The sequence below is a fragment of the Anser cygnoides genome, chromosome 1, assembly GCF_040182565.1.
Source record: "Anser cygnoides isolate HZ-2024a breed goose chromosome 1, Taihu_goose_T2T_genome, whole genome shotgun sequence".
NCBI classification, from domain to species: domain Eukaryota; kingdom Metazoa; phylum Chordata; class Aves; order Anseriformes; family Anatidae; genus Anser; species Anser cygnoides.
In genome coordinates, this window is record NC_089873.1 from 12,849,818 (window position 1) to 12,874,228 (window position 24,411).

The 24,411-nt window shown below is 38.5% G+C and overlaps 1 protein-coding gene across 16 annotated transcripts in view; it reads left to right on the forward strand.

The window, feature by feature from the left end:
* Positions 1 to 24,411, forward strand: part of MAGI2 (membrane associated guanylate kinase, WW and PDZ domain containing 2) — a 771,534-nt gene that overhangs the window by 713,953 nt on the left and 33,170 nt on the right. For all 16 annotated transcript variants that reach the window (XM_048068443.2, XM_066990186.1, XM_066990188.1 and 13 more), the window contains 4 exons: positions 7,353 to 7,538; positions 10,280 to 10,508; positions 13,705 to 13,945; positions 15,635 to 15,778. In XM_048068443.2, coding sequence (XP_047924400.2) covers positions 7,353 to 7,538; positions 10,280 to 10,508; positions 13,705 to 13,945; positions 15,635 to 15,778 — 800 coding nt within the window. The remainder of the gene's footprint in view (positions 1 to 7,352; positions 7,539 to 10,279; positions 10,509 to 13,704; positions 13,946 to 15,634; positions 15,779 to 24,411) is intronic.

Below are 24,411 nucleotides of genomic sequence, written 5' to 3' on the forward strand. Positions count from 1 at the left end.
TTATATATATATATATTATATAAAAAATAAATTAAATTAAATTTAAATTAATCAATAATAAATAATCAAAAAAATAAAATAAAAATAATCAATAAACATTAAAAAAGGCAGAAGGCTGTGCATACTTTTTGGATGGATGGATACATGGACTTAAAAAAAAAAAAAGCCTAATGAAATAAGTTTCTCTCATTTCTCAAAACATTGTTTTAACTAAAAACCTTAAATCCAAGATAAGCTCCTGTTGACTGCAGAAAACAGAGTTCTGAAATAAGGCCCATTCAGCTCCAGAGTTTCTTTGAACTCCTTGCAGTTTAGTGATAAAAACCAGCTTACTGATCAGTGATAACTGTGTGATCTGAGACAGTTATTTGTGCTGCAATTTAACCCATGCTTCTTCCTGAGTAAGAAAGTGCCTGGGGACACAATTTTCAGTGATCAACCTGCACATTCTAAAGAAAACAGCTTTGGAAATTAGGATATCCATCTACTCCAGCTTGCAGCACTTTGGAACAGAGCAGTGAAAAAACACCTGCAACATGAGTCTTCTGTGGAACATGGTTGTGACTTGGGGGCAAAGGATCTGGTTTCTCATTTCTACTTGGCTTTGATATTCAGGCCTGAGCTGTCCTTCTGTCTCTTCAGCTTCAAAAAGACACATTCTAATGTTGGTTTGGTCTTTGGTTGGTTTTTGTTTTGGTTTTGTGGTGTTTTTTTGTTTGTTTGTTTGTTTTGTTTTAACTGATATTGTAATTTGGAGCTGAAAGACATTGTTTCATGAGTCACTTTTTCAAATCAATATATACAATTTAGGACGTGAAAACATGGCACAAAGCTGTACCAGGGGAGGTCCAGTCTGGATATTAGGAAAAAAATGTTTACTGTGAGGGTGGTCAAACACTGGAACAGGCTTCCTAGTGAGGTGGTTGATGCCCCATGCCTGTCATTGCTCAAGAGGCATTTGGATAATGCCCTCAATAACATGCTTTAACTTGTGGCTAGCTCTGAAGTGGTCAGGCAGTGGGACTTTGGAGGTCCCTTCCAACTGAACTATTCTAATTCATAATAATAAAATAACCTTAAGAGATAAAAGAGGTCTTTTTTATATCACTGAAAGCACATTGCTGCAGCCTGGGGGCATGAATTACTCAATTGGCTATCGGATAGTTTTGGAGAATAAAGTATGGAGGATCTTAGCCCCACCAGTTCTCTCTCTAGGTGAATCTTGTCCTCCAGTTTATTCATAAATAGGTTATTTGGATCTAGTGGGGCTGCTCATGTGTTTTCAAAGATGAAACAGTGCAAGCTTTATTAGCAGAAACCTAGGGAATCAAGGTAATCAAGGTTTTGCTAATAATTTTACGGAGCCAGGACTCCATTGATGACAAGCCTGAATTATGTATCTAATTTCCATCAATTTTTTTTGCTGCCTAATTTTTATTAGGTCTTCAGATTTCTAAGTTATGTGCACTCTTTCACACCTAGCTTCTTATGCCTGTAACAAAACCATGCTATGTAAGTAAATATGTTCCGTATCAGCACACAATGGGATGTTTCAGTTCATAGGTTCATTCAACTTATAAACAAAAGGGAGTATAGTTATTTGCCAGTAGGCAGCATGCCACAGGTGTTTTGTTTTTGTTTTTCTCCAAATGAGTATGACATACCAAAAATCGTAAATTTCAGGAACATATTTTATCTTGATTCTAAGATTAGCTTTGACAAAAGCTCTACTGTATACAAGTTTCCCACATTTCAGATTCTTCAGGAGCAATGAAACTACCAATGTTTACATTTAATATATTCTTTCAATTAAAACTTGATATGCTGGAGCCTGCTGGTTGAATGAAAACTCTTGCACCTTTTGAGAATTGAGGACATAATAAATATTCATGTGATCAGCTGTATAACATTGAAAAGGACAGCTGGCTCAGGAAGGTTCACTTGCTTGGTTTACTATCTATATCTGCTAACATTAAAAAAGATCACAAGAATTTATCTGCCAGAGGGTTTAATAGATAAAGTACAGGTCTGATTTTTTCCCCCCTTAACTGATCATTTTTGATGTTTTGTTACTACATAGTGCAAAAACAGGAAAGTTACTCTTTTCTAAATACAGTCTCAACAGTTATAACTAAAATAACTGAATAAAGAATATTCTAGATGCCAAACAGAAAAGCATTATTTCATGTTAACATTTTGTTAGAACCAACTATTTCTAGGTTATATGTCTCACAAGTGAGGAGAAATCATTTTTATTTCAAAAAAATAAAAAAGTAAAAAGCAACTGGCTGACAGAAATACACAGTGTTAGAAGCAGTATTTGTATTCAGCAGCTGCTCTGGCTTTGTGTAGAGGTGACCCAGGCATATGGACCCTCAGGTGTAAAGCCACGGAATTCACTCTTTCTTTTCTAAGATGTAAAGGTGTGGAAAGGATGTTAATTTGGATCAGTGAAAGTGGGCAATTTTGTAAAATAAAAATATTAATATACATACAAATCAGCTAGTTAATGAAAGCAGACCTTACCCACTTCCTAAATGCAAAGATTTTTTTTTTAATCATTTTGTATCTTCATTATTTAATTTAATCTCTCTTTTGATTATGAGCTTAGAGCTGATCATTGCACAATTAACCACCTTCTGGGAAAGCATCAGCTGCTAGGTGCAAACGTTGGGTCAGACTACATTCCTGACAAAAGTGCTTTAAACATCTGAGGGAGATTTAGGGAGCGAGCATGGTGGCTTCAAAAATCTTAGAAGTTTAGGTCCTCTCAAGATTCCAGCCTCCCTGAAGTGACAATTTTTTATAAAACACACTGTAGAAAAAATTAGATCCCATCACGAGATCCATTGTTAGGAACTACTCCTGCAGTACTGCTGTTCTCTACTAGGTTCTTTGCATCTAGGATTATGACTATGGCCTTGGAAGAATTATTTTTTCTTAAGTTAGATATTCATACGCATCATTCAAAAGTATCACATTTTGGATCACTTGATGGTATTAGGAAAAAAAAAATCTATATATCTAGTTTGAAGATCTGAATGTTTTATATACGTATAAGTAGTAGCTGATTAATTTCCCATATTTTCAACAATAAGTCTGTGTAAATCACTGTTTACCACAATATTTTCCCTTGCAGTCTCATTCACTGTGTAGCCTGAGAGAACTAAGAAATTAATTGTCCTACAAAGGGCCATCTTATCTTCTGTGCTCTCTCTTAGCTTGAATAATAGGATTCTTGAAAAAAAAAAAATCCAAATGTATATGTATATATAATAATCCAAATGTACCCAGTATAGCCTGCCCATCGTAAATGCTGCTCAGGTACCCCTGTTTTGAAATAAATGGATCAAATTCTCTGCAGAGTCTAATGCAGGTACATGCTGCCATTGTTCAAATTGTATACGCTTGGAGAACAGCTTGTGGTGAAATCTGAAAAAAGGTCTGAATAAATTTGTAAGATATTTTAAAGCCCAGTGGAGTCATTTATCACCAGTCAAGTGATGGGGGACTTCCGTTAAAAGGTTACATTATTTATTGCTCTGCTCAGATAATAAACCACTGGAGATGCAATATAAGAGAAGATCTGACGTGTTAATAAAGCCCTAATGAAATGCCAGACTTGGGAAGAGGCTTCCCAGGAACCAATCTGCAGTGCTGCAAGGGACCAATGGGCCGCGCAGCTCCACGCTGTCCTCAGCTTTCCCAACCACAGGTTTTGGATTTAATCGGCAGTGGAGCTAGCTCCTATGCATTTGTCTAATCCCCTTTAATCTATCCATGCTCCTGGCCATCCAGGAGATTGTTCCAAGTTCTCTTGTCCAAGTTCATTGACGATACAGTCCAAGTTCATTGAACAGAGTCTTATTTCTGCTTCTGACTGCCACGCTGTCTTTCTCTCAATCTTTGCCTCTTCCGTGCTATGTTTTTGAGATGAGGATACTGGATCTATCAGCAATAGGTGCTGGTATCTACTTTAGGTGCACAATATAGGTGCAATATCTACTTTAGGTGCTCAATAATAAACAAGCAATACTTTGTTTCATTTGCTATTCTTTTCCTAACTCTTAAAATTCTATTTACTGTTCCATTGAGTTTATGTTTTTAGAGAAGTAGACACACTTCTTACAAGATCTCCTAGGTAGTAATAATTAATTTAGGACTCATCCCTGCTTAAGTTTAGCCAGGGTTATTTTTTCTCCATGTACATCATTTTACATCTCTAACCATGAGATCCTGTCTGTCACTTCACTCAGCCCACTCGGTACTGCCACTTTTACAGCATTTCCATGCCAGTTTTAGATGTAACCGTTCTGAATGATAAAAAATCTCCACTGTGGAAATTCACAGTTCTTTTCTACCTTTGTTCCTTAGCTTTTACCTTATTAATCCCCTGTGAGTAGATCTATCTTATCCCTTCACAGTAAGTATTCCATTTCCAAAGACTTTTAAAAATTAAGCTTTCTAACATAATAATATTCATATTTTCATAAACAACCGGCACATCAGATAACCTTAGAATCCTATTAGAAGCACACATGCCTGTAAATAAATCCTTAAATAAGGGCTCCCCTTCCAAGGCAGCAGGGAGCGTGCTGGCCAGGGTAACACAGCTTCAGAGGAGACCCAGGCAGAGCTCTGCCAGAGAGAGCAATCAGCGATGAGATGATCCCTGGGATGTTAATGCGAGGGAAGGAGTCCGAAAGCAAACTTTTCATATTATCTAGAAACACACAGAAACCAGCTTCTGCTGCATTTCTGTGGGTTTCAATAGTAATTCACCACATTTGTCCATGAAACCATGATATAACTTTCCAGTGGACTCCTTGCCAGACTCTGATAGAGTTGTTGGCTCCTTCAGCAAAAGCTTTCTACACCCTACAGCAGCAAAACCATGTGGCAACATATTGAACCCATATAGCCTCAAACGAGGAGCATTAAATCCTCAAAAAACAAAGTGCGGTAGAAAAGGTGCTTGACAGCTTTGTTCTGAAAGCCACCTACTGCTGATCCTTTCATAGCACTGCAGGACAAAGTGCACTGACACTAAAACAGTTATTTACCTTCATCAGTCAGGCTAAGGCTGTTAGACTTAGGAGGAAGACAAAGGGGGAGAAAAATCCTCCTCTTTCCTCCATTTCAATTTCTCAGGATTTGGAGCTGAATCAGAGTCTCATGGCTCTCCCACCTCTAGCTCTGATTTTAGCAGACATCACAAACATGGACATCTGCTCTGTTCACTCATCAGGTGCAAGACGACCAACAAAAAATGTGCTGGGGGATTAACAGGATTTCCTGCCCTCCCTTCCCTCACTACTGAAGTTGTGTCCCTTAAAGAACTTAAGTTACTTAGGCTAACAGAAACATCTTCTTTAGGGTTTGCAATGGCAAGCATGGGAATTTTAGCTATAGCATCTCAGCCACAATGCTTCCCCTTCTTTCTTCATACTAAATTACTTGCTCTTTCATATAAGGCAGCCTCATTTTCTGATCTCTAATGATGTGTTGTACAGGCACAGAAATTTCAGACAGATCTTATTTTACATACCAGCAACAGCCACGGTTTAGTCTTAGCTGACATGATTTGATGTCGTGTTTAAAGAACTGATTTTGTGAAGGGCTCTGTGCAAATGTGAACTGTTTCACTGTCAAGTTGCTCTTTTACTTATTTGGGGAATCTAATCTGATATGTGTGTGTGGCAGTTATAGGTCTGCATCAAAAGCAAAATAAAATCAAATTTTGTACAAAGTTGGTCTAGTCATATTTAGTATATTTTAATGTATGGAATGGCTTCAGGCACTGCGACAAACTGGGTGTTTATTCCTAAGCAGCAAGACATTTCTGAAATAAACTAGCCATGTATATATTACTAAAGGCATAATTAAATTTATAGTCTTACCTGAACTACAAGATTAAAGAAGCAATTTATGGTTTGCTTTTCAGAGCACTAATATTTTTAGTTCTCAGAAAATTTATTTTTAACACTGTAAACAACGCTTTCATCCATATTAGAAGCAAAAGTCACTTTGAGGTGTGCATATTGTGACTTTGCATGAGATGTGCAATCTGTGTTTGTCACCATCACCTTCAGGAAACATTTATCAGGGAACTGAGAAATTTGTTTTGTGGTGATTCTTCAGTGAGTATTCTGAACACATTCCTTGTTAGTGTTTTGCTTGATAATAGCATAGATAGCCTAGATATTTCCATGAAATGTGTGATTTATCTTTTGTTTTACTTTTTTGAAGTTCTCCTTTGATGTTAGAATTTTTAAGTATATAGTATTTTAAAGGGAAAAAAAATGCACTGCTCTAACACCAGTTAGAGGTGGACAGTGAGGCTGAACATCTTTGAGCTAAGTTTGCCAAGACTAAAGTGTGGAATTATTACACTCTATGACACCATTATGATATTAATAGAATAAATGGTCAAATTGAATTGTGATAAGCATATTTATGACTAGTAGAAGGAAAGAAAATAGCATTTTCTTTGGGGAGTCTTGATGGAGAGGTAAGAATTGTCAGCTATAGCATATCTACTAAGTTAAAAATGATTGGATAATAGGGGAAAAAAACTAGAAGAAATATTTAGAGTAAAATTTAGAAAATTCAGTGGGAAATATGGGAAAAGATGGGATAAGAGAACAGATGGAGCACACAGGAAAATGGAGAACCACAGAGAGCAAAGAAGTAAACTAGATCTGTAAAGTTTTGAGAATGTGTGTCTGTGTTTATTTGATGTAGTAAATGTGTCTATACGCTCATAATTAACTGCAAATTCATGCTGGCATGTATCTAATTAGAAAACTGCACATCTCAATAAATCTTCTGTATGATTTCTATTTATCAATTAACATATTTGTGTGGAGGAGGAGAACAATTTAGTGAACCCTGGGCACTTTCAGTAATAAAATCTGTTTGTATATAAAATAAATCATGTCTGTAGTGTCTCTACTGCAATATGCAAATAAAGGGATTCTGTAAATTCAGAGGTGGGAGACAACTTATGACTACTACTTATTTTGCAAGTTTATCCCCTTCACTGTTCTAATGCCTTATTTTTCTCCTGAACTGTTTACTATCTTGTCACATACCAGGTTTGTAAACTAGCTGAACCATAAAACTGGTTTGGGGCTTTGTATGTGTACTCCATGTACATATGCACATCTAAATTCTGATTTTTAAGCCAAATCTGTTCTGCGTTAATGCAAATGACACTGCATAAGAACAACTGTTTTATGCACAAAGTGTCTTTTAGATAGAATTTTCTTCTAAATGAACCCATTTTCTTCTGTTTGTGAACATCTTCACTTACTGCTGCATAAGCTAACTGAATGTTATTCCTTGTCTAGCTGTACCCCATAAAATAGGGAGGATAATTGATGGAAGTCCTGCGGATCGCTGCGCAAAACTTAAAGTTGGAGACCGGATCTTAGCTGTGAACGGCCAGTCTATTATTAACATGCCTCATGCAGATATTGTGAAGCTAATTAAAGACGCAGGTCTCAGTGTAACACTTCGCATCATTCCTCAGGAGGGTAAGTCAATAGCCCTTAAAAACAGGAAGAAAATTTTAAGTAGCCTCCAATTAACTTGAGTTATGTCACTGCTTGAAAGAACATCTTTTGTTTCACATTTTCAGCTGTAACGTACAGTACACCAAAATTACAGCCTTAGAACCAGCTGGAATACTATCTGAATTCTTGAGAAGGTTTCTTGCTATGAAAAAGGTATTTAAAGCAAACTTTGAGAAACAGAAAGAGCAGAGTGCTGGAGAGTCAGTTTTCATGTCCTTTGGAAGAATTGCCTTCTACATGGAAAAACACCCTAACAGAGAGCCAGGTTTTGAGTTCATCCCCTTGTACCCTGTTATAAACCAAACTTTTATGTACGCAATGTGACTGACAAAGAACCACAATGGCTGTCACCAGGCATGCTCACGTACCAGCTACGTGTGACAAAACAATGTGAAGGAAGAGTTTAGATTTGGTAGTTTCCTCTATATGTGCTAAGATAAGTGCACAAGGCAGGAAAGAGGTGAACCCTAAATTATTTCATCAGTAAGGTGAGGATAAGGGGACAGACTCGTTAGTCTGGTCATTACTGCAGAGCTTATCAGTGGAGATCCTTTGATGTCAGCTTCATGGGTTTTGAGATTGGTTTCAGGGCTTTTTTTAGCTCAGTGACCTGCTGTACCGTTATATGAATTGTGCTGTATTAATAAGATCATGGCTTTACATCTCGGCAACAAATACCATCAGAGCTAGGAATATCACATACAGCAAGTAATGTAATTACTTAATGATCCATGCTGGAGTTATGTGACCCTCACTTTGTACTGTTGCATCCAGCAATGGGACAAGGAAATAGCCTGACACTGGCCACGGATTGCCACTGAGGGCACGTATCTACTTTTTTAATGAATTAAGTAAAGGGATGAACATATAAACACACACAGCTCAGAATTCATCCCAAAGAGCTGCAAAGACAGTGGCATATGATCACTGGATTTCAGTTTTGCAAGCAGCTACAAACAAGAGTTTTGCTGCACGTTGTCCATGCAGTTTATTTAGGCCTCGCTTGTACACAGAACTATGCATATTAACAAATTGCTAATATTTCTATGTTAGAAATGGGGGGCTGAAACTATAACGGAAGCAGAGGTACATCTGGGATGCCATGCTACAAGATATTCTCGGGTGCTGGTGGTGAGGAACAGTTTGTGTCCAAGGCATGGCTTCCCCATGTGGCTGTATGACACTGGACGCCTCATTTGCCTTCTGCTATTAGCTTCCCAGTTTATAAAATTAGGAAAAAAATCTAATACCTCTGTAATGTACTTTCAGGTGAAAAATACCATATAAATGCAAAGCAGCTTTAGAAGCAGTTTATGATCTGACTTGTTCATCCATAGTTATGAGAGTAATGTAGAAATGAGGGACAATATTCCCAATCTCTGCGTCTGAAACTCTGCAATACAGAAGAGACTCACAGATGCAAAATGGGCAATTAAAGCCTTAAGCATAGTAATTACACAGACAAGTATTGCTTATGCCTGCATGAGGCGTATTTTAAGTGCGAGTGTACAAGCTTTTTTGACAATTAAGCCTAAATTGAAAAGATTTTTAATAAAGTAACCAAAATTTTTAGAACAATTATGAGCATAAATTAAAGAAGCAGAGAGCCATTAGAAACACACAGTCACAGGGGACAAACTCACTCACTAAAAATAAAAAAATAAAATAATTCAAAATTCAAACTGGATTCAAATGCCAAACTAGGCAAGAGCAGGATCACGCCTACCTGTTGCTTTTTGGGGTACTGAGCCATGCACATGTCCTTTCTAGCCACGTTGTACCATGCCATGCTGGCCTCACTCATTCTGTTGCAAGCAGAAACAACGTGTACCTTTGCTGTTGATAATCCATATATGATTACTTGTGCAGTACTCTGCCCTCTTACAATGGGAATCTCTCTCATTTATGCTTATTAACAGGCAGATGCTGAGCAATGCTGTGTCAGTGTGTTGGGAGAAATACATTTGATATAAGCTCAGTGCCAAATGTGTTTTCCCTGGTGCAGGGGAAAACCTGAAGGCAGCGTGGCATCCCGTGTTCGTAAAGGCCGTGAGGCCACATTTCCTAGCCCAGCCTCTCTGTTTTTTTGCATTTTATATTGTTTGGAAAAAATGTTGCCGGTTTTCTGCAGTGGCCCTATGTGAAGCCATGGTCGTTTGGCACCAATGTAGTGAATACGTCAGCTTAGCTGGTTAGTCAGTATTTATTGAGACTGGTTTTACTGCTCACAGTCCCCAAAGATGTTAAATTATAGGGAACTCTTGTTGAGCTCAAACAGCAGGAGCTAACACAAGTGCACCAGTGGTTCAGCTTTTGTGTCAAGTCTGTCATCCCATAATAGCGCTGAAAGCACTAAAATTATTCATTCTCTCAAAACAAAAAGTTTTCAAATATCAGTATTTCTAGGCTTTCACAGAAACCATGTCACATGGAAGCTGTTTGCCTTCTTCAATTGGGTTTTAAATAATGAAGGTGTCAACCGCAGTGGCAGAGCTGGCCAAGATTTCAGATCCCAAAGAACATCAAGAGAAGCCCATTAGCCTCAGATGTCTTAAAATCTAATTATAACGCAAGAGAGCAAAAGCGACAAAACATACATTTCCAAGGGTGGAGGGTGACCGACGACGATCATTGTCTACCTTTGCCCGTTATTAAATGCCGCCCCGTGACAGCTCTTTAATCTCCGGCTTCCCATTACGCAGAGCTGAACAGCCCGGCCTCGGCCCCCAGCTCGGAGAAGCAGAGCCCCCTGGCGCAGCAGCACAGCCCCCTGGCCCAGCAGCAGCAGCAGCAGAGCCCCCTGGCCCAGCAGCAGCAGCAGCAGCAGCAGCAGAGCCCCTTGGCCCAGCAGCAGAGCCCCGTCGCCCAGCACAGCCCCGTGGCGCAGCCCGCGCCCCCGCAGCCCCTGCAGCTGCAGGGACACGAGAACAGGTAAGAATATGGCTCCGCCGAGAGCCTGCTGCTCCACAGAGCCCGCGCAGCCCGGTGGGCCCTGACACCCAGCGCTGCCGGCTGGTGGTGAATTGTGAGTGTCGGGCATCAAATGCAGTATGGATAGCAGGGCGAGGGAGGTGATTCTGCCCCTCTACTTTGCTCTTGTGAGACCCCACTTGGAGATCCCACTCTGGGGCTCCCAGCACAAGAAGGATATGGACGTATTGGAACGAGCCCAGAGGGCCATGACGATGATCAGAGGGCTGGAGCACCTCTCCCATGAAGACAGGCTGAGGGAGTTGGGGTTGTTCAGCCTGGAGAAGAGAAGGCTCTGGGGAGACCTTACAGCAGCCTTCCAGTACCTAAAGAGGGCCTGCAGGAAAGCTGGGGAGGGACTCATTGTTGGGGGTGTAGTGACAGGACAAAGGAGGAATGGCTTTAAACTAAAAAAGGGCAGACTTAGATTAGGTATTTGGAAGAAATTCTTCACTCAGAGGGCGTTGAGGCACTGGCACTAGTTGCCCAGAGAAGCTGTGGCTGCCCCATCCCTGGAGGCGTTCAAGGCCAGGCTGGATGGGGCTTTCGGCAACCTGGGCTGGTGGGAGGTGTCCCTGCCCATGGCAGGGGGTTGGAACTGGGTAGTCTTTAAGGTCCCTTCCAACACAAACCATCCTGTGATGATTCTATGATTCTTATGACTGACATTATTCTGAACAAGGACCTGTCCAGACTTCAAGGGTCCACTGGGATTGTATTTTTGCCAGGCAACTAAATACAGAAGTATTCTTTGCTAATAATATCAGCAGCACTTACAAAACATAGGTCTATCACCATGTGATCATGAGGTGGCCTTTTTTTCATTATCTTACATGTCATTTTCTTTTGCTGGTCACAGTTCTCCGGTCCTGAATATATTTTTATAACAGGTTTTCTCTAGGGTGAATCATTTTCCAGCCAATTTCTTGTGTAATTTATGTATATTCATTGACAAAGTTTATCTGTGATGGAAATGAAGTAGCAGGGGGATAGAAACTTGGTGACCAGCTGTATTAACAGCTGTATATATAAAAAGCACACTCAGGCTGTGCAGTGATACAACTTTCTGTGATCTCCAATCAACACTTCTTAGTCTTTAGATTAATTTTTGGCATGTGGAATGAGGCTGATTACACAGACTGTCTGTATGCTAATCTTGAGCAACTAACATACCTCATCAAGACCCTTGTCCCCAAACAGTAGGTGCTGGTAACAATTTTAACTTTTTGCTTCTTGAGGTACTTGCGTTCAGTTTTGAGTTAGGCATTGTGCCCTCTGGTTCTCCTTGTTTAACAGATGTAGCACTTTCACTTGCCCATAAGGGCTTTCTCTCAATTAGTCACACTTGGCAAATTTCTTTCCCTTATATTTCATTGAATGCTTCTCTAAAAATGATCACCCCCTAGAAGACATACGCTTCTAACAAAATGCAGAGTAAAGCTCTCGCAAAAGTCTCCCTGTGCGATTGTAAGTCAATATTAAATGTCAGTTGAATTGGGAGTTTTCAGAGGGGACCTGTAAACCATAGTAATTAAAGTTACAAAAAGAACTTTTGCAATATTTCAGTTGAAAAGTATAAGCTATAATTGATCGTGTCTCTGTTTACTTATTCCAAAACAGTTACAATGCCTACAACTGTAAATAAAACATCATCTTCTGAGAAACAGCTGTGGTAGTATATTGGGAACCTCCCTAATGACAGCTCTTATTCCAGATGAAGGTCCATTATTGCTAGTTCATATACTGTCAATTTACACCAGATTTTATAAACCAGACTACAGCTGGTTTATATAGCCCCGTACAATGCTTCTGTATCAAAATTAAAATACTAAAAGACGGACTCTTAGGAATAGTAATCAGTATTTTTCTTTCACTTTTAATAAGGCTGAGTTATCACAGGAAGACTGCTTGTCCGCCTTCTTTTTACTCATGATCATGAAATAGATCATGAAACTGAGTAGAGAAAATAAGAGGAATCTATGTATACATGCAGGTCTTATTATAGTTGCTACATACAGGTAAAGACCACATGGCAGCAGTCTATTTCCATCTTCTCAGAAAAGTCAAAGGGAAATAGTTGTGGTATTCTCATGTGTGGTTGGACACCGAGCGAATTCAAGCTGGTGTGCAGGAAGACCTGTCAGAATGGTCCTGTAACTGCACTAAATAATGAAGTTTTGAAACGTATCTAAAAGCATTTTGAAATGTTTAGATTATTTAGATTATCTTTTCAAAGATAAATTAACATGAGCAAAAACAATGCACTCATTCATTCAAACTGCCATTTATTTTAATCAATAAGTGCTTTTCAAAATCCCTTTCACAGTTGATGTGTCCGCGTATTGCATGTGTACATATACATATATAGTCATTTGGTTAACTGCTGTGCTATAAAAGCCCCATTTACTTTGAAATGTCATTTTCCTTTATTCAGTTAACAATGAAAGCAATAGTTTATTTGTTATTAATTCCTCATTAAGCAGATTTGCTTTCCTTTCACCCTGTGTTACTTCCGTGCATGAATACTGATATGGCCTGCAGGCTTGTAGCCAGGCACTATTATAGGGAGCGTGTAGTAAGAATACACTCTATATTAACTTGTCTTATATCAAAGAATACCCCCCATTAAAAAGATAACAGCTAGTAGAAAGAATGCATCCATTTTTAACCTTTAGAAGCTCACAGTTAATCACATCAATGAAACAGAGGGGCTATGAATGTCTGCACTGATGTTTTGTTTACTCTATAGAAATCTTAATTCTGGAGAAAGCACTTGATAAACTCAGTGGACTGTTTTGGAGTGAGTATTGTGGGGTGTTTTAAGTGCAGTTTCATTTTCCAGGTAGGCAGGATAAATGGGAATCAGGATGCTTTTCTTGTTCTTGTCCCTCTGAGCCTAATCCTGATCTCACTGATAGCAGTTGGAAAATTGCAGTGTGACCTGAGGGAAAACTGCTTACAATCATGTTTCAGAAGTGCTCACTGATTTTGGATGCCTCAACTATTTACCCTCAAAAGTTTTGTTTATCTGTGAAAATTTGCTTTATGGAATTTTGCAGTCAGGCAATTTGCTTTCACTCCTGGATACGCCTTATAATACATATTTTTTAACTTTTTTTTGCTGCTTTCTGAAACTAAGCCATTTCGTCTTTCTCAGTTACAGGTCAGAAGTAAAAGCCAGGCAGGATGTGAAACCTGATATCCGGCAACCTCCATTTACAGACTACAGGCAGTCTTCAACTGACTACCGCCAGCCTCCCCTGGACTACAGGCATCCTCCTGTGATGGATTACCAGCAGCCACCACCTCTCGACTACAGGCAGCCACCCTTGATGGATTACAGGCAACACTCACCCGACACCCGGCAGTACCCCCTGTCAGACTACAGACAGCCCCAGGTACAAACTGACATGCTGACAGCACTCCTCAACAGAAAGCATTACAGTTTGCAGGGAGAGATCATATATATTATTAAAGCAGCTGAAGTTACAGAAGAAAAGGCACCTTTATTGCTTTTACACTGAGTTACTGTTTCTCTGTAGAGGACATGAATCCAGAACCATTAACATTCACTGAGTACTTTGAGATCTGTCAAATAACACTGCGTTTATAATCGTGTGACTACAATCTTAAATAAATGCTACTTTTGAGGTACTGGAGAGTTAAAATCAAAGTTCTAAAATAAGCTTCCCTTGCATCAGCAGAAGTACTTAGGTGAGATGGGATTTCTACAGCATTGTTGAAAATAAAGGTTTTATAAAATCTAGATAAATAAGTAAATACAAGCGAATCCTGCCTGATAAAATTTAGTTTTGTGTAGGTAATAGTTTGGATGAGGATAAACTACCTTGTATAACAAATTTTTTTGACATCAGGCATGATCTCACAAATTCAGAGAAATAAACCTTGGATGAACAATTATGTTACCTTGGAAAAGATTTTGCTGATGACAAATATTTACTGACAGTTGAGAATGTTTGAAGATCTAGCTTAAAGTTCAGGCTTTGAAAAGAAAAATCCCACTTTTTTCTCACATAACTGCAAAGGAAAAAAAGTCAGAAGTATATTAAATAACACAGCATAAAAGTCTGGACACTGTATGCTGAAACCATATATAGATGCTATTTTGTGTCCATATTTTCAAGGCAGATACATAAACTCTTATAGTGAAAATATCCAAATTCTTAAATGTGATACAGAGAAACTTCTGACAAGTTTATTCATTTCAGTGTCTAAAAAGCAAGTATCTGTCCCCATACCTTATAGGATTATAAGACACTTCTTAGTATCTAGAGGTGCCTTAGCTGCCCATTTCTCACAATCCCATTTAATTTTTTAACCACTGGTGTATACAACTCAAGCTTGCTCCTGTTTTCATCCTTCTCCCCATGGCTTTTGTACTTTTGGCTGCCAATGGATCAGAAGCAACAGAGCAAGTTCCTTCCTGGACCCCTCTGTGGTGGTGGTAGTTAGGGTCCACCAAGGAAAACCTGGAAAGACGAATCTCAGTCCCTGTAGGATGTAGAAAGGGTGGAGTTCAAACCTCCCACTTCCCACCTCCTCCTCAAAGCACATGTTTTAGCTGAAATGAGGAGAGTTGCTGCACTTTGGGCCTCCATGCAGTCCAGCTTGCTGACCAGGTTGCGTTCTGCTGGGAATTTAGGAGGTGTGTCTCCTGCTAATTTTTAGGTTATGATGGTGTTGTACAGGAACTGTCTGCTGCCCCACTTGCTAAATCAGCACTCTGCATAGATTTAAAGCCTTGCACTTGGGTACCATGAATGTATTGACGGGGAATATGGAAGCCATCCAGAGAACTTTTGGTACCAGGCAACTGCTGGATGATGTCTTTCAGGATAGTTTAGACTTAGTCATTTACATATTGATTGCTAAAGTTTGCTTTTAATGGCAAAAATAGGTGCTCTTATTCTCATCTATTCTGACTGTGCAGAAACATAATTTGAAAGTGAATTTTCTTACATTAATTGGTTAGGTGCATATTTGAAAACATGTATCTTAAAGTTTTCTTGAATGCATATTATGCCATTTATAGTTAATTGATTTTCATTTTGTATTTTTCTATATAGGACTTTGATTATTTCACTGTTGATTTGGAGAAGGGAGCCAAAGGTTTTGGGTTTAGTATTCGAGGAGGAAGGGAGTACAAAATGGATTTGTTTGTGCTGAGATTAGCAGAAGATGGACCAGCAATAAGAAATGGAAGGATGAGAGTAAGTAAAATACATTGTAACAATTTTTGTCAACTTTAACTGATATATTTGGTGATGGGATCAAAGAGAAAACAGGTGTGGTTATTTTGTTGTTTGTTTTTTTCTGATTGTGTTTTAAAGAACCTATACCAATTGATATAATTCAACCTCAAATTGATATAATTCAATTGATATAATTCAATTGATATAACTGATATAATTCAACCTTGTTTGTAGGAATCAATTTTCACTATTTGGCTGCATAGGTCATAATGCATTTGAGTCCTGTAGTGGTAGAAGTAATAATAATACCATGTCTAAATATGAAATTTGATAAAAGCACACAAGGAAGAAATTCAGTTATTTATATATATATATACATATACGTTCTACGTAGGAAAAATGGCCTAAAAATAACTCATTAAGGGTTGTTGATACCCTGCAGAGTAGCGAGTACATGAAAACAAGGCAAAGAAACCACAGGTGAAAAAGACTACCAAAAATCAAGACAAAAATATTTCTTTGTATATCTAACTAGTGTGACATTCTTGAACCAATATTTAGGTATAAAGACAGGCAAAGGAAATTGTGTTCTTTACAGTAATAATAACAGGTTTTTCAAATGCTGTCGTTATTAAACGGATTCTGTTTCTCAGTTCTAAAAATCTCGTCAAGTTTGACTTCATACTGAAAGAGCATTGACATCAATCTAAATACACAGTTAGTCTTTCTGTTTATAACTCAGTGGGGTTTTTTTGTTGATTTTTTTTATTAATCATTCTTAAATTGCCCACTTTGTAGAATTTTAGAATTCGGTTAGTGCTCAGTCATACCACGGAGTTCAAGTCCGTGAGCATCCAACTCGAAGCTTGCATGGAGGATCAATGGCATAAGTAGTCCTCGTGAGGAGGAAACCAGGCAGGCAACTGGAAGCTGAGAACTACTCCCACAGTGTTTGTTGTGTGAAACATAGGTAAATGCTGCAGCTAGAACTTTAGCTCAAGAATATCTTCTCTGGTGGGTGTTATTATTCTTTCCTTTACTGTAGTACCATCACAATCGATTGCTCCTAATAAAAAGCTTTAACTGAGATGTATGTTATCAGCCACAATGTGATTAAAGATGAGAAAAAAGTTGAGGATTTAATAAGTTCTGGAATCATGTATTTGGAAACATATGGCTAAGAAAATAGGCCTTAAAGAACAATGCTTTTAGAGAGGTTCATGTCAAGTAATAACCTCTATCAGGAAAAATAAAAAAAAAATTAAAAAAAAAAAGAAATCTAACATTAAAATTTTTGTATCATATCACAGAACAAAGTTAGACTATCCACCCTGTGAGTAGCCTAAATATGCAAATTTATATGCATATATATATGTGGTATATATTTTTATATTATATACGTAAGGAAGGTACGATTTCATTAGGAAATGTCCTGTAACTTTTCATGAAAAAAATGTTAATTTATTTTCTAAAATAATGTTTAAAGCTTTCTGGTATAGCCACAGAGCGTGGCCAAGTATAATTTTGCCTAAGTAGCTGTAACTTGGAGTTTTATCTCCCCTTTAAAAGTACAATTCTTTGAAACCAGCTTTACCCTCCAGCTCTGTCATTGAATCTTGGGTTTTATTCTCCTGTTTAATAGCCATTTTAACCTGACAGTCACAAATGGGTTTGAAACTTGTAAGACTTTTATCTCCAGCGACCTGTAACCGATGGATGGCCAGAACTATCTCAAAAACAGCTTCTTCAGAACAAAAATAGAAAAACAAAAAGAATCATTTAATTGCTGAAAGGAACAGAGGACATAGGAAGAAGAGTAAATGAAGCAGATTTCAGTACTTGTATCTCCTTTCCTAAGTTTACATCTTCTGTCAATAATGCAGGTTTATTCCCATTTCTTGGCTGGGACAACCAGCCTGCTTGCTGCAGTTCTATTTCATTCTGTTTCACAGATGCATCTCTATAGGAAAATATGCAAAAATCTGTTCAGTCCTTCTCACTTCATATACCATCTTCTTTAAAGATCACATTCTCTGATCCCAGACTTTCAGCACTCGAATAGTAAATGGTGCTTATGTGGTCAGATCTTATCAGGAATGTTTCCCGGTTAATAGTTCTTCTTATGGTCTACTTATCTCCATTAGCATTTTGCTTCCTGTTTCCTGCTCCTTGAAAAGCCTTTCTTGATTTAGCTGAAGCCTTCCAGAAAAACATTAAGCAGATAACACAAGGTGCAGATCATACTTACAGAAAAAAAAAACTTAAAAAAAATAATTCAAATAACTCCACGATTATTTCTATTCACCAATACAAGAAAATAAAAATTAAACCAGTTAACTTGCTGGGGAAAAAAATAAAAGAGGATATAATGAAAGATGTTAAATGAAAATATGTATGTGTAATTAGTAAATGTATTCGATGAATAACATTTTGTTGTGTGTCTAGTTATAAGCCAGCAAAAACCCCAATAAAGGCACATTCATATTGACATAAATCTCCTTCCTTACAGAAATAAATAAAATAATATAAAGTACTTCATATTAATAAATCAACGTCTATAGTCGTGGGTCTATAATTTTGTATTATTGAAGCAATGCAATATCTAACTGAAGACAGCTCCAGATAGCTAAGTCAGAGTCTGTAGTTTGTACTCAGTGGGCACTACAAAACCTTGGTGATGGGATGAGCCCCACAGCTGTATTCTGCTTGGACACATGCTAAAAAATGTGAAAGTCTCTCAGGACACATTTAAAAGATTGTTAGGTCTAAATACATCTCATAGTGTTATGCATTACAGATACAGAGAATAAATTTAATCTAAAATCTGAGATTATAGGAAGTCAGATGTAAATAAAGAGCTGGTATGGAACTACCTCTTGTAAAAGGAAATAGAATAGGCACATTACTGAGGAAGGTAAGCATGAAAGGAATACAATATACCTACACTAGGAGCGAACAGAAATTGAACCAAATGGCAATGATGAAGATAGGAAGGAAAATAGACGATAGGAAGAAAGTGAAACCAAAATTGAAGCGTAGATGAGAGAACAGACATAGAATGAGTAGAGCAAGCATTGTAAGTGATGGGCTTCCACTGGCCCTGCCAGAACTGTCTGGCTCTGAAAAGATTAATGAAAGGGGGAAAAGGTTTCATAAAGTTTGTTATCCCTTCACTTTTTCCTTTCAGAAGTCCTGATCTTCCTTTCCCCTGAGAATGGCATGCCAGGCAGTTTGTGCTTTTATTGGAAACAAATCCACTGAGGAACTCTCCATTTTAGTAATGCAAGATCTAAAGTAGTGTTTAATTGCCCTTCGTGACTGATGTAGCTTTCTATTTCAATTTTCTGCTGATTTGTTCTGGGAACCTGAAAGGACTACTGAGTTGGTGTCATACAAAGTTCATCAGTCTTGCCTGCATACTGCTTTTCTACCCAAGGACCCCTTTCTGCCAGCCTAAATAGACACTGCAGTATGTCTTAAAGTTTAATAAATTATTCCCCTAAAAAGAATTTTTAAACTTTCACAGTTTTACTACCCTATTCTTAGTTCTGGTACTTTTACGTGCACTGAGTCTTTTATTTGAACTCAGACTGGTTCTGCAGAAAGCCTAGGCATACATCGTCACTTAACTTGGATTCATCTGTCACAAGACATGGGAAGGAAATGTCCATCAAAGGATCTAGAAGTCTATTGTAAGAGTATCTTCATGTGTCCTCTGTCTGCATAGTGGGTAAACTGTTCTCAGCCAGTGCTGGCGAGTCACAGCTATAACTGTGTAGCTGCATATAAACCCATATGTCAGGTCAAATACCATGCTTAACTTTGGCAGGATTTCACTGCAATTCATGGGTAAGATTAATGAAGGTTCCTTACAAATGACCTCTTTAGGGGGAAACCTGATCACTAAGCTGGAAGCTAATACAGATCCCTCTTAATTCTGTCAGCTGAGCAGACATCAAGTTACAATGGTTAATTCTGAAGCTTGCTGCAGCAACACTTTACAGAACTTGAAAAATGAATGTTCACAAGCAGCAAGATATCTTACAGCTTATAAGCACTGAAGAAAAGTTTCATTAGTTATAAGGAAAAGAACATACATGGAAAAGTGATTATCCAGAACTTCAAGTGGCAGATAGACTCTCTGGGGCCTCTGAGTTCTACAGATTTATTTCCATCCACTTGTCTTCTTCAGGATGAGGGAACAGCAGAAATACAATACCCTGTCCATACAATGGCTAAGAGGAGAGAACAGGATGATATCTGTGCTCCATAATACAAGAATGTATTAAAAGAACCAGGAGAAAAGTTTGGAGAATTATTAGTATCTTTGATGTCTTATATCCAGAACTGGCAGAGGTCTGTTGGGAAAAAAAAATCTGAAACTAGTTCATGATGAGATCAATGATGGCAATGTTGGAAAACCAAACTGCAAATCTAGTCTCAGAGCAGGACAAGAATATGGCACACACACTCAGTAATTGTAATATCAAGCTGAATCTGTCACCAGAGATGAGAGACATAACACAGACAATGTGGAGCACAGTCCCTGCAGCCTTTGAAGATTCAGACTCTACTGGCAACAATTTTATAGGTCTATTTAGATAAAGCTCATGATAACTCATATTTTTCTTCTTATCTCACATTGAGGACAATGATCAGCTGAGCCCTGCCTGCAGATCTCTATCCCTTCCTGTCTTAGAGGCGGGGGACTACTAACATCTCTCAGGAGAATTGTTAAGGATGGTCGTAGTGTTTCCGAGACATGTGAGATATGATCAACAGATCTCTTATTGCCTTGAATGGTATCTCTTGCAGCCAGCATGCTTATTGAAACCAGCTTCAAACAAAGAACATGTGGCTGAGGGCTGCAAAGATACAGTGTCTTGCACAATTGGGCTTATTGAATGTGAAATTCATGAAGAATGAGGACACAATGTGCTTTTTTATACACGATGTACATCTGTGTCATTTTGTCACTTTGTGAGTTACATCTTTTTTTTTCACTTCTTCCATGAAAGTCATACTTTTCATCTCTGACATTTCTGGTATCATTTTCTTGTCAACTCATTTTTCTCAGTCCACGTACACCAGTTAGCCCTATCACTAGCTTTCTCATATCTCCTGCTACATCATTTTTCTCATTCTTTTGTAGATTTTTTTGAATATATTTGCAGAGCTGACTTCTGAAACACAGACACTGCAGAATTTTATATCTGTCGTGCTTTGCATTCCTTCTCTGAGTCTTCATTCCTTTTTCCTGTTTGTTGCTTCTCTGCTGCCTATGCTCCTCTCTGTTTCATTTGTACAGACTTGGAGCTAAAAATAGGCACAAGGGAAAGGCTATTCCTACAGTGTCAATTATGAGCTTCTGTGCTATTGTTGCATAGGAATTTGTGTGGCTTTGGTCTGTTCTAGCTTGCCAAGAGAGCACTGCAGTGAGAGCCACCCCATAATAGTAACCAACCCGTGCTGTGGACAGGTTCATGGCATTCTGCAGATTAGCACAGTCTGCGTATTTCATCCTTTCCCATGATAACAGAATTCACACCAACCTTATTCAAGAAACTTCATCCACCTACATTAAGAAATATTTCTAGCAAAAAGGAGAATTCAATATGCAAGAGCCAAGGACCCAAACAAGCAAGTAGCCAAGAAGAAGCCTGTCTCTTATTTGTAAGGAAACAGAATTGAGGTTTCACATCATGGAAGGCATAAGCATTTCATTTGAAACTGCTGTCAAAATCCATGTACAAACATTCAACAGTATTCAAAACTCTCATTTCCCTCTCTGTAAGCATCCCAAATACAAGGTCAGGCAATTGCTTTTATTTTTTTCTTCTGATGACATAACTTTTGCGTCCTTGCTTGCAACAAGAAGGACAGGGCACCAGTGAAACTCGTAGCCTGACATTAAAGCCCTTTCTTAAGCCATGGGAGATGTTAGATTAAGTCCCCTTTGAAAAGCCTCAATACCACACATCTAAACAGTAGAGTGTCAAATAAAAGTTAGCTATTGCTAACCACATTCCCCAGAAGACGTTAATTAGGACTGAGACCAACTCTTCAGACTTCTCAAGGCAGTATGAAATACGCAAGCAGCTATCTATCTGGACTTTGGAAACTGTACGACGGTGGAGTTTAACAAGGGGGTATAAACCCATCTACTCAGAACAGGACGCTCCTGAATGTCTCAAGTCAGGCATTCAGAAATTACTTGAGCTATTCTGGGTTTGCTGGGTAGACAGGCGGAGCTGAAATGCAGGCAAAGTTTAGAGCAGCTCCAGGTAATTATGTCCTAACAGTGTCTGGGAAGGCTTTTATACTGCGCAAAGCCGAAGTTTTTTTTCTTACACGCTCATCATAGGATTTTTCCATTTTGGCTTTCTTGTCTGCTTGTTGTCACACACATTTAGCTTGGTGTTTGTCTAGTCACTTTATCACTATATCCATTTTTAGCAGACCTTGATTTATAGGTTTTTAACAATAAAAGTAATCTGTTTCCAACAATTAAGCTAGCATTCCCTATGAATGTAACACAGCTTCCACAGACACTTTTCAGCCTGTGTCATAATGTAATGCATCATCATTCTGTTTAAAAACTATCTTTACTAGCTGCTGTCTTGCATCTTAGAGAAGACAAAATCCAAGCTGAAATGGAAGGACTACTACATGTACTGTTTTGTGAGATTCCCATTCCACAGACAAACGTTTTACTAGCAACCACATGCGGTACCTGCAGCTTCACACACAGGTACTGCCTCCTAACTTTTGTGATTCCACACTCCACATATTACTGCTTTGTTTCTTCAGACCCTCCAGAAAAAAAAAAAAAAAGAAAAAAAAAAAAAAGGTTTGTGTAGAGGATAGGGTTGTCTCAGCTTTTTCTTTTCCCATTGACAAAGGGAAGCACAGAGCATCTACAGGACTGTTTGTTTCCTGTCAGAAATGGAGGATTAAAAGCTCAAAAGGAAAAATGAATGATTTCTTACTCTACAATAAATGGAAATCTTTAAGAGGATGTTGCAGTGCAGACCCCACAGCTTGCATTGGCTCTTCGCTGGTGGGAACCTCACCTGGATTTCTCATTAATGAAGAGCTCAGTGTCTGTTTTAGATGTTCTGTCTTTGATTAGCCCCACGTTGGAGGGTTATTCGATACAATCTCCGGTGGAATGCACCGGCAGTTGCAGCCTGTAAGTATGGTGAGCAAAAAGTAGCTCAGCTCAGCTTGATAGTGATTAGAACAAAAAGTATTAAAAATAGGAGCCAAGTAATTGTCACACAGTAGATGTGACAGCCAAGAAAGCTGCAGGAAGGAAATGGGAAGAAGGCAAAAATGGCTTGTTCAGTCATTGCTTTCTTACAAACATGTAGGGCAATCACAGTAACCAAAAATTAAACCAATGATTGGCCGATGTGATGCTTAATTTTTGCCATAACAAAGTTTGGAGTCTTATTTGGGATCAGAAAGAAAACTGAAGCCTTGGAGATAGAGTGCTGAGTGACTTCTGTGAATCTCCAGTTCTTACAAGGCAATGAGGTCCTATGTTCAGAATATTGGAAAAAAGTAGATATTGCTATTGGAAGACCTCTTGCAGGTTTATGGTAGTTACAGCAAGCATAAAGGTGAAAGGAGCCTAATAAACAGAAAGGTCTTCTCCAGGTGGTGCACTGAGAGCAGCACGGAGCCAGCTGCTGAGCACTTAGCATGAGTGAGGGCTTGAGAAGACTGTCAGAAACCATGCTGAAAAGTCACTAATATTTAGATGTTAAAAAATGGATGTTATGCACACACATAAGGGACACAAGAACGCTCCTGGAGGATACAGTGCTCCACCAGCCTCTATTTTATTATAGTTTTATGCACATATCTGAAAGACAAATGCCTACAATGTGATTCATGTCAGTTAAGTAGCCAATCTTTCCTACGTAAGTAGCACTTACCCTTAAATCCTGCGGCATACCTGGCTTACTTTAAGCTGTAATATAAATCTTACCTTCATAGTAAGCATTCAGTGAATGTCAACACTGTCATTACAGTGGAACATAAAGACAAAGATATTCTTTGTCCCATCCATTTATTCTGTGATTTGTGATCCATCTGAACAGTACGGTAAGATGTTTAGCTATGCTTTACCACCGAATTGCATGTCCCTTTGGGGTAATCTCATTCATGTGCCAATTCCCTACTACATACATCACTGTCCAACCTCACTTGTAGAGAGAGTGGGTGTGATTGATCTGATCTCTGGGAATTCAACTGGAATACTCGAGCATATGAGCTGTATGTCAGCCTGTGGTAAGAGGAGCTGCATGCCAGGTTAGTATAGTTGGCAGAACTCAAGGAAGAATATATTGACACATAGACATAAAGCACATCAACATTCTTGTGTCTACAACAAAGAAATGCAAAATGAGGTCCTGAGGGATGCTGAATATATTTTGATAGCATAAAAGCATAATAAATCAAGGCTGGATTAACTGTAGGTGAGCTATTATTCAGCATTTCTCTAAAAAGCTGTGTTGTTGGTTTTTTTTTAGAATTTGTTTGCAGAAAGATAGGGAGAAAGAATACACCTCTCATACATGTAATTAACATCATACTCTCAAAAATGTTCTCAATCTGACGAATTCAAAGCATCTTTGTAAATC